Source organism: Protopterus annectens, chromosome 4.part1, assembly GCF_019279795.1.
Source record: "Protopterus annectens isolate FY-2018-M chromosome 4.part1, PAN1.0, whole genome shotgun sequence".
NCBI classification, from domain to species: domain Eukaryota; kingdom Metazoa; phylum Chordata; order Ceratodontiformes; family Protopteridae; genus Protopterus; species Protopterus annectens.
Genome location: NC_056734.1, coordinates 452,747,995 through 452,760,803, shown reverse-complemented (window position 1 = coordinate 452,760,803; position 12,809 = coordinate 452,747,995). Strand labels below are relative to the sequence as shown.

At 37.3% G+C, this 12,809-nt stretch overlaps 1 protein-coding gene across 1 annotated transcript in view; it reads left to right on the top strand.

The window, feature by feature from the left end:
- The window catches only part of SORD (sorbitol dehydrogenase), a 354,351-nt gene extending 350,162 nt beyond the window's left edge, over positions 1-4,189 (top strand). The window contains exon 10 of the mRNA XM_044070272.1: positions 3,396-4,189. Within this exon, the coding sequence (XP_043926207.1) occupies positions 3,396-3,561 (166 nt within the window). The 3' untranslated portion in view covers positions 3,562-4,189. The remainder of the gene's footprint in view (positions 1-3,395) is intronic.
- Positions 4,190-12,809: the final 8,620 nt, after the last annotated feature.

Sequence of the window (12,809 nt, the reverse complement as noted above, 5' to 3'; positions counted from 1 at the left end):
TTAAAGTACGTTTTTTTTTTACTGTGTAGCCTGCAGCAAACTATTCCTTTACACATTCACTATACAAACACCACAGTGTATAATTTTTTTGAAATACTTTATGATTTGAGATGGTAGTACAGAAGAAAAATGACTGCAACAGACCAAGTACAGTACAACAGTAAAGCAAAAGACCATGTGGAATTGTGAATAATTTCACCAAAGTAATGATTTGCTTGGGGTTCCCATTAGTTTTTGTAATATTTGAGTACAGCTGGTTGAGTTTCCTTCTCATTTTTTACTGTCACCATCATGTGGGGTAATACCTTATTCTTGGCATTTTTTCTACTTGCTACAGAGTTTTCCAGCTTGAATAATAGCAGATGTTTTATAACATCTTACCTTTTTGATACTTTGGCATAACCCCAGCTGATCAAGAAAAAAAATCCTTACCTGCCAGCCCTTCACCTGCACGAGTTCCTTGGCTCTGATTATTATTATTTTTTCTCACTGATACATATTGGACTTCAGACAACCACACATCTGTTTTTTTAGCAGTATAAATGCTGGCTCAGTTAATTGTAAAAATAAATAAATACATTTGCATTTTCATTGGAAGGAAATCTACCTACACCCTCCCCACCCCATTATATAATCAACTGTAATGTCACTGCAGCCACAATAAGGGGGAATTTTTACCTCCCATTGGACCAGTTGTCCATGCCAGTATGCATGTGTTTTGCTTTTTCACTTTGTAGTGTGAAGTCCCGTGGTACTGTGCTGTGCTGTGCCATGATGCATTTAATTCACCAAGTCTGTATTACTAGATTTAATACAATACATACCTACTGTAATTACACATTGTATTGTTAAGAAATATAACTGAAATAGCTTTTCATTTCACTCAGGTTTGACTTAATTATGGGCGTTTTGTTATACAAGACAGTATTGTGTCATCTGCTTAATGGCATACACCTTCCCTACTTCTCAGAAATTGCTGAGGGTTTTGTGACAAAACTGCAGCAAGTTACATTAACAACACTGCTTCTGTAAAACCCACGTTTAAGCACTGAACATTCTGCTCCAAGGCTGAGAATGAGTATTTCTTGCGTATTTGAGAATTCTGGCCTCATTATCAAACAGAAGGCCAGCTGATGATCGACTGTCTCCATTTAGGGAAGCAAAATGGACACAGCTGCATGTCCAAAGACACTCCCACTCATACCTCACAACTTCTGTGCCCAAGAATTCTGAACAAAGGCAGAAGTAATGGCATGGTGTAAAGGCCCAAAACCAGGGATAACTTATAAATATTCTAAATTACTTAAAAAGTTAATAGATCAACAGTTTTTACATCTGCATGCATTTTCTGAAGAAACAATATTATGAAACTCTAACATCTCACATTAATGACAGTAATATTCAGTGATTTACCTGAAAAAAATCACTAGGGGCAGTGCAGAAATGAGTCGGCATTAGGGAGAGTTTTGTAAAATTGGGGACATGCGAGTTGTGTACTCCCAGCTATTATTGTTGTTGTCATTTAGAAAGGTGACAAAAAGGGAAAAAAGAAATGTTTTAATGGTACTAAAGTGTAATAAAAATAGCACAATTTTGTTTTATCTATTGAACCCAAGTAGAACTGTATTATGCAGTTAGGTGCAAATTTAAAGCAGGCTGAGAGATGTCTGTAAAAAAAAAAAAAAAAAAGTGACTGTGATTATAGTGGTGTTGCTAATGCAAGAATTAGAGCGTTGTGACTTCCCCAGGAGTGATAATGATGCACTGTAACACAGTCCTGGAATAGTTTACTGCTATTTTTGAAAAGGAGTATTTAGCATAATTATTTTTCCTGTAGCCAGTTACAACAGAATGATACAATCATACATCACTATCACGCTGTGTTTAGTTCATTAACTATTCAGGTTTCTCAGAAGTGGAAATTCATTGTAAAATGCCAGTTATTCTTCTGAGTCTTAAAAAAAGCGCAGCTACTCAAGAAAGAAATGTTCATATAATACTGCAAGTAAAGCTCTGTATTCAAATAATGTAGCTAAACTACTGAACCATATCCCACTACCACTGAAATCTAATCAGAATGCAAACAACACAACTAAAACTTCACTTATCAAATCAGTGCATCTGCTCCTTTACAAATGCCACTGTTACCTTCAGCTTGCCATTTCATCGGTCCATTTCTCTTCATTCAGAATCCTATACCCCACAACTAGTCTTCACCAATGACTGAATAGTTTTGTTAGTATCTTCCAGTGATATACATTATTTTGTGACATATGAGTGGTGGCACAGGAGGTTTTTGTATTTCTGAGCTCACCTTTGGACACCTGTATAATTCTTTGACCAGGCTTGCAGCCAGAAGTGAGAGCCCCAGTGGGGCTCCTCCCGCTTCACTGGGTAAGTGAAAAAGCAATAAGAATAGTGGTGTTTCACCAGTGGCCGAGGTCTCCAACTTATTTACACCTTTCATGTTTCTTTCAAGTGCCAGCCTAGAATTAAGCTCAACAGGGAGCCAGAATCCAAAAGAGTTACTCTCAGTGTAAGTCTGCCCTGATTCCAAAAGACCTTCTCCCAGTTTAAGTAACTTACTTTGGTGTAAGGTCTAACTATAAACAGGCTTACTACTGGCACCAGATTCCATAACACCTGTTCTAGTCATGCTGTTAGTGTAACTGATCACTTACACTGAGTGCAAGTCTTTCAGAAACGGGACCAGGATCCCCACTGTTGAGCTCTTTCACCCTCCACTTCTATACTTATAATGCAAACCTTGTGATAGCCATGTACATAATTACCTCTGAACCTGCTTTATACATCTCATCTTAACTACAGTATTAATATTTTCTGCTCTACCTAGTTCTTTCCCTCACCTCCATTTCTTTGAATTTCGAAGCTCTAATCACATGATCTGTTATCTATCTGAAAAACCACTACTTTTCAAATGCTAACTATTAATGCATAGCTGTCTTTGTTAGCAAATGTATGTATAATTGTTAATGTGTATTATTTAATGTTCATGTATATTACTGAATGTCTGCTTAAGAATGTTTGCAGTGTGTTGGAGCTTTTCTCCCCAGGAGTGTACTAAAAATGGGATTTTAACAAAACCCATTCAGACAAACCCAGTAAGCAAAAGTAAAAATAAAAATAAAAATAAAAAAAATAAAATAAAATAAAAAATAAAAATACAATGCCGTTATACATGCATTTTTATATATATAACAGCAACTCTGTAGACTGTTGCACATTATTCTCTTCTAATCAAAACGTAATTTATTTAAACTGAAAATGCCTTGCAGGTACCCTTATTATTTCCTACATTCTTTCTTTTGCCTCTCTTGACTTTTTAGTTATTTTACTACAGTGGTTTAAAAAATCTATTTTTCTGTGCATTTCAGGTGGCCTATGGCAATAGCAATGCTTGCGTCAAAGAAGGTGGATGTTAGACCATTAGTCACACATCGATTCAATTTGGAGCAGGCCCTTGAAGCTTTTGAAACGACAAAGAAGGGTCTTGGAATAAAAGTAATGATGAAATGTGAGAAACATAACAAGAATCCATGAACAGGAAGAGCTTCCTCAGAAATATAAATAATAATTAAATTTATTCTGTTAATATTTGAAGACAATGCTGTCGTTCTCTCCTCAGTTTAAGTGGAAAACATGTCTTTCTGTATACAATTCTTAAAATTCTTTAAATAGACCGTTTAATTTCATTCAGCTTAGCTGCTGAGTAAATACAATGATAAAAAATGCACCTTTTCTTGATGTATCACATTGTGCCTGGTTAAAATTCTTGTACTTATTTTACAGTGCATGCAATATGTATATATATTATATGTGTAAAACTAACACAAAATACTGTAGAATATATTTCACAGACATATATTAACTGGATTTCCGCAAAGAGACTTAAGTGGCAGTCCTTTCCAGACTGTAGTTTGCTGTTCTTAACACTACTGCAGTAGTTAGAGCTTTTAGGAAGGCTGAAAATAGAGTAAACTGTTTAAAAATGTTTCTAAATTATCAGATTAACTGTTTTTATCAAAATTAATATACCACACTTCTGTGTTCCAGAAACCAATTTTGCAGATGTTACCCCATTGTTCACATGCCCTTTACATGTAAGTGATAAAGCTGTCGCATAACATATTAAAAGAAATAAATCATCCAAGTTATCTGAAACTTAAAATTGTGGAGCATAGATGTGTAAAGCTGAAGCAGTGTGTGTGTTGGAAATGTGATTAAACTTTAGCAACAGATGCAGGGACATGTGACCCCCGCCTTTTAATAGTCGAAGTGTGATACCTACAATGCTGATCTTCCACTACCATAAAAACAGATTTGTCAAGGTCATGGAACTTTCTGCTGCATTTGTATAAGCAGAGTGCCGAGAGATGAAAACAGACTGGAACCCTAGCCTGCAAGGCTGTTTCAGAATTATATTGTAGATTCTGTATTTTTGTTAGAACAGTGTAACACACAAAACACACACACACACACACACACACACACACACACACACACACACACACACACACACACACACACACACACACACACACACACACACACACACACACACACACACACACACACACACACACACACACACACACACACACACACACACATCATTATTCCTTGCTCAACAGAGTATTTGCTAAATCTCTGATCTTGCCATGAAAGGAAGTGTCTCTTGGATCACAGACCTATGTCTCAGTATTTCATGCTGTTTGTGGGGGGAAAAAGTGCAAATCTTGATTTGTACTTTGACTGTCATCTGATACCTTGTCATGTCATCAGTTGTTACCATATTTGTTGACTAAGGGATGTTTTCCTGAATGATAACTTGATGAATTGTTTATCTCTCATTCAGAACTTCCACTTTGCCCTTTCTCCTGTGTTTGCTGCAGTCCACCTGGATCCTCTGGCCTACTGGGGTTGTAGCCTTAGAATGGCTGCATTTGTCCCACCACCAAGAAGGTGAATAAAATTGAAGCTGGTGGCCAGGACATTTTATTGGTTGTAATCACATTTGTTTATTATTGTAATCATGTCTTTACTTTGGGAGCATCGTGAATAAAATATGTATGTGTGCATTGGTGGACCTGTGCTGGCTTCAAAGCCCGCCCACAGCCCTTACTTCTGGAGCAGTTCACAAGGTCTGCAGCACTAAATCAGGTGTATATTAAAATCAACGAATGATTAAATGTTCGAATCTCTAAAGGTGGACCTTTAGAGATCGAACATTTAAATGTTTGAAGATGTAATAAAAAAATTAAATAAAAAGTAACAGAAAAGGGTTTTAGCAGGGGGCAAGCCCCCCTGCACCATGGGGGGCTGCACCCCCACCCCCCGCTATTTAAATATGCCACCTCCGAGATTGCACATCAGTGCACTAAAGTGCGGAAACAGGAAATTTCCTCTTCCCTACACTGTAGCGCGATCTTGGAGTTGGTATATTTAAGTTGGAGGGTGTGGGGGTGCAGGGGGCTTGCCCCCCTGCTTACACTTTTTGTTTTTTATACTATAAGAGTAAATGTTATCACGGTCCAAATGCTCCTGTTACTAATAAAATAAATAAATGATCCAAAAGAGAAGCACAAGAGCAAACCAAGGCAGACAACAAAAATCAGCATAAATCCAGCAGTCACTGAGGCTTATTCAAGCAGCAGAAATAAATGCTAGTTCAAACAATGACTGAATCCATGCCAAAGGCAAGTAAAATCCAAGCTGTTTTATTGATAAGCGCTTTCACCCTGTAAGAGCTTTGTCAAACCATAAGAAACAAACACTGAATAAAATCAAGTCACAATTTATAAGGAAATAGGGCTGACATCACTTCCTGTTCCTAATTAAAACTTTTCAGTATGCAAAAATAATACATGTCTATAAAAAATGTATACAGGAAATTATATATATATATAAACAATATATATATATATATATATAAATATACATCTGTATATAAAGGCAAATATAAAACATTTATTAACATTCTAAAATATGTATGTTTATCTCACAGTGAGTCTCCTATTCTTAAGAACAGGTTTCAAAGGAATTTTCTCATTCAGACCTGGTCTCCGGTTTGCTCTAAGTCTGATAATCCATTTTAATTCCAGTGTTTCAGTGTAATTGCATATATCCCCTCTCCTAACACTGGGTTCATTGATCTGTATAACTAAGAATACAAATGAATGTGTATTGTCACTGTCTATAATGTGTTTAGAAAGTGCACTGCATGTACAAATGTGATAAAGGTGTTCCCTTACTCTGTCTCGTAGGCATCTGTCTTGCCTACGTAGAATGCTTGACAAGCAGTGCACTTAGCTAAATAAATGCCATGTGATGTATTGCAATTAGCACTGAATTGAAACCTGAAACAATAGGAAGTAACTGGGTGAATAAACTGGGAACTGGTATCTACAAATTTGCAAAAATTACAACAATTACACGGAACAGTACCCACAATATTGTTCAAACACTCATTAGGCTGTGTAGATAGGCGAGGGTAACAAAGTAATCTATGTCGGTTAGACTTGTTCCTATATCTAAAATAAGGCTCCTCACCAACATTGTCTTTAAGTTGTGAATCAAGTAAAAGTAGATTCCAATTCTTGTTCAAAACCTCTCTTATACTGTTTATGTCTTGCGTATAACTAACAGAAAATCTAACTGGTGGATTCCTAACTTCAGGACATATATCAAGTACATTCTCTTCTGGATATGGTTGTGAGAAATATGGTCTAGCAATACCATTCCTCATCTCCAAAACACCTTCAAAGTGGGAGGTGATCTCATCTGGCCTATATGCTCTTTGTAAAAGCCTGTTTTAAGTTTGACAACTCTTGTAAGAAGCTATCATAATATGGATTCATCCTGGATGCTCTTATCGCCTGTCCCCTTATCAAGTTCTTATATATGTAATTGGGGTGCATACTTTCCCGATGTAGTAGGGAATTCCTATAGCACATTTTTCTAAAGACTCCAGTATTGAGCATCCCGTTTGGCAGTCAATCAACAAAAACATCCAAAAAAGTAATGCAATTAATCGAACTTTCAATAGAAAAGTTCAAAAACATGGTTAAACTGTTAATCTCTTTATGGAAGTCATCCAGGGCTTTATCTGTACCAGTCCACAGGAGGAAAAGATCATCAACAAAATGTGCATAGAAAACAACATGTTTCTTAAAACTATCTAGGACAAACAGCTTACTACGTTCCCAGTCCAGCATGACAAGATTGGCGTAGCTATTGGCACATGAAGTGCCCATAGCCACGCCATCCTTCTGAATATAGGCTACCTCATTAAAAAGAAAGATGTTATTTTCCAGGACAATTTCCAACAAGGCACCAAATAAATCTTTCATAGCTGGACTATAGGCTTCACAGCTCTGTAAACATCTCATAACACTCTCAACACCTTCAGTGTTAGGTATCATAGTAAAAAGGGACTGTACATCCAGGGTAACCATTTTATAATACATATCTAATGGTAGATCTACACTCTTGGAGTATAAGTCCAGTAAAAAATGTTTTGTGTCTTTAAGAATATGTGTAGATTCATTCACCAAGGGTCTTGGGTGTTTCTCAAGTTAGATGGATAGGGGCTCCGTTGCCCAACCTCTCCCTGCCACTATTGGTCTCATAGGTGGGTCTCAGGGATTTTTATGTACCTTGGGGAGGCCTTGGATGACTGGAATCAAGGGATCTATCACATGTAAAAAATTAAACAGGTCTTCATCTATAACCTCATTGAGTAATAAATCTTGCAACATATATGATATGTAACGCACCTTACTCCAGACTTCATTCAAACTAATTATTTCATAAAAATCACTGTCACTTAACATGAGAGTCATTTTTTGTAAATAATCAACACTATTAAACACCACTATGGGTCCACCTTTATCAGCTGGTCTGATAATAAGGTTTTTATCATCCCTTAGATTATTCAAAACTGTTCTCAATCTGGGGGTTAAATTCCCGTACCACTTCTTCCTGTTATTCTGATCTAGGGTGTGCAAATCATCCTCTACCATTTTCGTAAAAGCATCTAGTAGGGGATGTAATACTGGTACATAAGTACTAGGTTTTTTAAAAATCTTACTATGCGGTGTGTCCTTAGAAGAAATACCATAGTCCAGTTTAAGCTGGACATTCCGACTAAACAACCTCACATCTACAGTAGTGTCTGTGATTTGATTCCTAACTGAAGGTATAAAAGATAGACCCCTGTTAAGGATTTCTATTTCGTCCTTGGATAACACCCTGTCTAAAAGATTCCAAACTAATGTCTCGGGACTTTGTCCCACATCTTCTTCAGTGTTTGTCCCATAAATTCTCCTCCTGAGGCTTTCCTTTTCTGCCTGCCCCGACTCGTAGATCTGTTCCTCCCTCCTCTGTGTTGTTCATCTATGGGGAAAGGGGTAAACCCATGTACACCCACCAAAGAGGGCTCCTTCCTTCTGACCGAAGGAACTAGGAGTGGTTGTGAGGTGGCATTGGGTTGAAGGGTGGGTATAGTCTGTACTGAAGTTAGTTGGTTGTGTATTTCCATGTATATCATTTGTACAGTCAGAGTGTTCTTGTAAATCATTACCTATATTCACACTACCCACTATCTGTGTGCCCTGGTTAACATCCACATCATGAGTAACATCCACGGTTTCAGGTAAACGAACATTGGGACTAAGCCTTTGATTTAAATTAGAATTCACAACACTTACAACTCCATTATTCTCTGTAGACAAAATAGAAGAGCCATTAACATTGGTGTAACTGGCAGTATTAACAGTGTTATTTCTATTAAAATTAACACTGTCATTTCTGTTAAATTCTGTCCTTGACCAAGAGAAGACTTGGCCGTTTTTAAAATCCACTGTGTCCCTCCATATTTTAGAGCGTTTTTCCTCAAGTAGCTTCTTCTCATACAAAAAAAAAACGTTGTCTAACAGTCGCTCTGTTAATCTACCTACAGTAACTGCAGGAAAATTAGTAGAAATAAAGTTTTGTGAGTTCTTGATCTTCTCCCTCAGTAACAGTTTTTCAGGAAAGAAGAACTCATTAAGTAAAGTCATGTACTTAATACTGACCTCCAGACTGAGTAGTTGCCACTTGTACAACAACTCTGGATAGGTAGAACCTGTTGTTGGCATCTTAAGTACACGTAGGCCTCTTGGAATAATCCTACATTGAATAAAGACTTCAAAGTGTTGTCTTTGGGTCTGTAAACATTTTAGTTGTAAAAAAATCAGCTTCAAGTTGTTCAAAACACTCCGTAAGGTCGTTTAACACTTCCGGTGATGTCCTAACCTCGGTCTCGACCTCAGATACCTCAAACGTCATCAACGGATTATTCTCCTCACATACGCATCACAGAAACCTATTCAGGCTCCCGGATGTTTGTGATGCAGTTTTCAAGTTAAAAGGCAGTTCTATGTCAAGCTGTTCAGCCATGTCACCGTTATAACAAATAAAATAAATAAAATATACTATTATACGCAAGACATAAACAGTATAAGAGAGGTTTTGAACAAGAATTGGAATATACTTTTACTTGATTCACAACTTAAAGACATTGTTAGTGAGGAGCCTTATTTTAGATATAGGAGCAAGTCTAACCTACATAGATTACTTTGTTACCCTCGCCTATCTACACAGCCTAATGAGTGTTTGAACAATATTGTGGGTACTGTTCCATGTAATTGTTGTAATTTTTGCAAAATTGTAGATACCAGTTCCCAGTTTATTCACCCAGTTACTTCCTAGTTTATTCACCCAGTTACTTCCTATTGTTTCAGGTTTCAACTCTGTGCTAATTGCAATACATCACATGTCATTTATTTAGCTAAGTGCACTGCTTGTCAAGCATTCTACGTAGGCAATACAGACGGACGCCTATGAGACAGAGTAAGGGAACACCTTTATCACATTCGTACACTGTCTCCACGCAGTGCACTTTCTAAACACATTATAGACAGTGACAATACACAATCATTTGTATTCTTAGTTATACAGATCAATGAACCCAGTGTTAGGGTAGGGGATATATGCAATTACACTGAAACACTGGAATTAAAATGGATTATCAGACTTAGAGCAGACCGGAAACCAAGTCTGAATGAGAAAATTCCGTTGAAACCTGTTCTTAAGAATAGGAGACTCACTGTGAGATAAACATACATATTTTAGAATGTTAATAAATGTTTTATATTTGCCTTTACATACAGATGTATATTTTTATATATATTCTTTTATATATATATATATATATATATATATATATATATATATATATATATATATATATATTGTTTATATATATAGTTTTCTGTATACATTTTTTATAGACATTACTGGGCGGCCACGGTGGTGCAGTGGTTAGCATTGCCGCCTCACAGCAAGAGGTTCTTTGGTTCGATTCTTAGCTGGGGTGCCTTCTGTGTGGAGTCCGCATGTCCTCCCTGTGGTCGCGTGGGTTTCCTCCGGGTACTGCGGTTTCCTCCCACATCCCAAAGACATGCAGTAGGTGGATTGGACACTCCAAATTGGCCCTAGGTGTGAGTGTGTGTGTGTGTGTGTGTGTGTGTGTCTTCTGTGGAAGGTTGGGCGCCGGGCTGACAACTCAACAGCGTAAAAACTCCACTGCCAATCATGAGCGGACAGATGATCCACTGTGGCGACCCCTAACTGGGAAAAGCCGAAAGAAAAAGATTATTTTTGCATACTGAAAAGTTTTAATCAGGAACAGGAAGTGATGTCAGCCCTATTTCCTTATAAAATGTGACTTGATTTTATTCAGTGTTTGTTTCTTATGGTTTGACAAAGCCCTTACAGGGTGAAAGCGCTTACCAATAAAACAGCTTGGATTTTACTTGTCTTTGGCACTGATTCAGTCATTGTTTGAACTAGCATTTATTTCTGCTGCTTGAATAAGCCTCAGTGACTGCTGGATTTATGCAGATTTTTGTTGTCAGCCTTGGTTTGCTCCTGTGCTTCTCTTTTGGATCACTTTTTGTTTTTTGTTTTTGTAACTTCGTTTTTTTTTTAAATATTTTTGAACAATTAAATGTTCGATCCGTAAAGGTCGACCTTTAGAGATTCGAACATTTAATCGTTTGTTGATCTAATATAGACCCCACTAAATCACAGTGCTGTGTCCATTACCTCAAAACTCTGCTACAGCCTATACTGCTGTATCCTTGTTATTCAGATAATCACCTCCAAGTTCACTGCATCATGGGGGTTAATGGAAGAATTTCTCATCCATTTTGACAAAGTCACATTTAAACTGGCCAAATCTTTGGTAATTAGTCAAGATTACAATGCATATATATCAATACAAATTTCAGGTGTGTTTGAGAAGCCCCCATCAAGTCATAAAAATGTTTTCCTAATATGTGAGCTGTGGCCATCCAGTAGTAAATTAAGTTAATTATTGGTAGTTCACTGCATCATGGGGGTTAATGGAAGAATTTCTCATCCCTTTTGACAAAGTCACATTTAAACTGGCCAAATCTTTGGTAATTAGTCAAGATTACAATGCATATATATCAATACAAATTTCATGTGTGTTTGAGAAGCCCCCATCAAGTCATAAAAATGTTTTCCTAATATGTGAGCTGTGGCCATCCAGTAGTAAATTAAGTTAATTATTTTAAGAGTATCCAAGTAATTAACTAACAACAGTGACACAGTCATGTTCCTTAGTATCTAATACTTGAGTAGAGCTTATTGTAGCTTCCTAGTATTGGTAGTGTTGGAAGTACAACACTTTTTTCAAGCAAGCAATCACCACAACAGTTTAACAGCTGCAAACACAGGCTGTTGGGGAAGTATTTGCAGAAGAGTAGATCAAGTAAGTGCCACCATACTGTGATTCAGGGCTCACGAAGATGGATCAGTCAGCAAAACTAAAAGAGCAGCTGGACAATTTGGCAAGAATTATTTCCTGACTTGAAATATTCACAAAACCTCTCCTTTTTTTCTTTTTCCTCACTAACCTCTTTGGTTGTTCATAGCCTAGTATTTAGGATCATAGGATATTACTAGCCTATTGAGCCAGAGGTAATTTTAAGCCTAGCCGTTTCATCCCAATGTAATACCATAGAAATGCTAGTCTATACCCAAAACTGCATTTAGGGATGACTGCCCATGTTCAGGAGGGTTGTGGGCTCTTTCCCTGGGAAGAATTTACGGTGCCCCATCCACTTATCCAAGTTCCTCTTGAACAGTGTCATAGACATGCTCTGTTTCACATGAATTGGTAGCCTATTCCAAAGACACAGCAGTCTCTGGTAGATAAATCTGTCCCTCCAGCATGTCCTATTTAAGTTGTAGGCCATATTTAGGTCCCTGAAATGGGTAGCCCTAGTCCCATTTGATTTACAGATGTGCAGGTTTGGGTTTTTACCTATGAACCTATCAGTTTGCAGACTATTACAAGTCCAGCCAATACCCAGAGGTCATTCTCAAACTCTGTACCATGTACCTGTAAGGTGAAGACCTTAATCATTAGGCCAACCCCTCACCCAGAAATGTTAAGCAACCAATCTGCAGAGTAGTGCACGCCTAGCCAATAACTAAGCAGTGACCAAAGGTGAGAAACAAAACCTGTTTTATTTATTTATTGCATTTGTTTACTAGGAAAGTCTACTGGGCCTAAAAGAGCCCATTTTCAGTGGAGACCCAGGGAGAAAAGCTCTGACAAGAACACAGATGCAGAAAAAAACTTAATTGGTACGGAAGTAGAAGTGTTACACATAGTGATTCCTGCTTTTATGTATATATTCTGTATATATTACTGT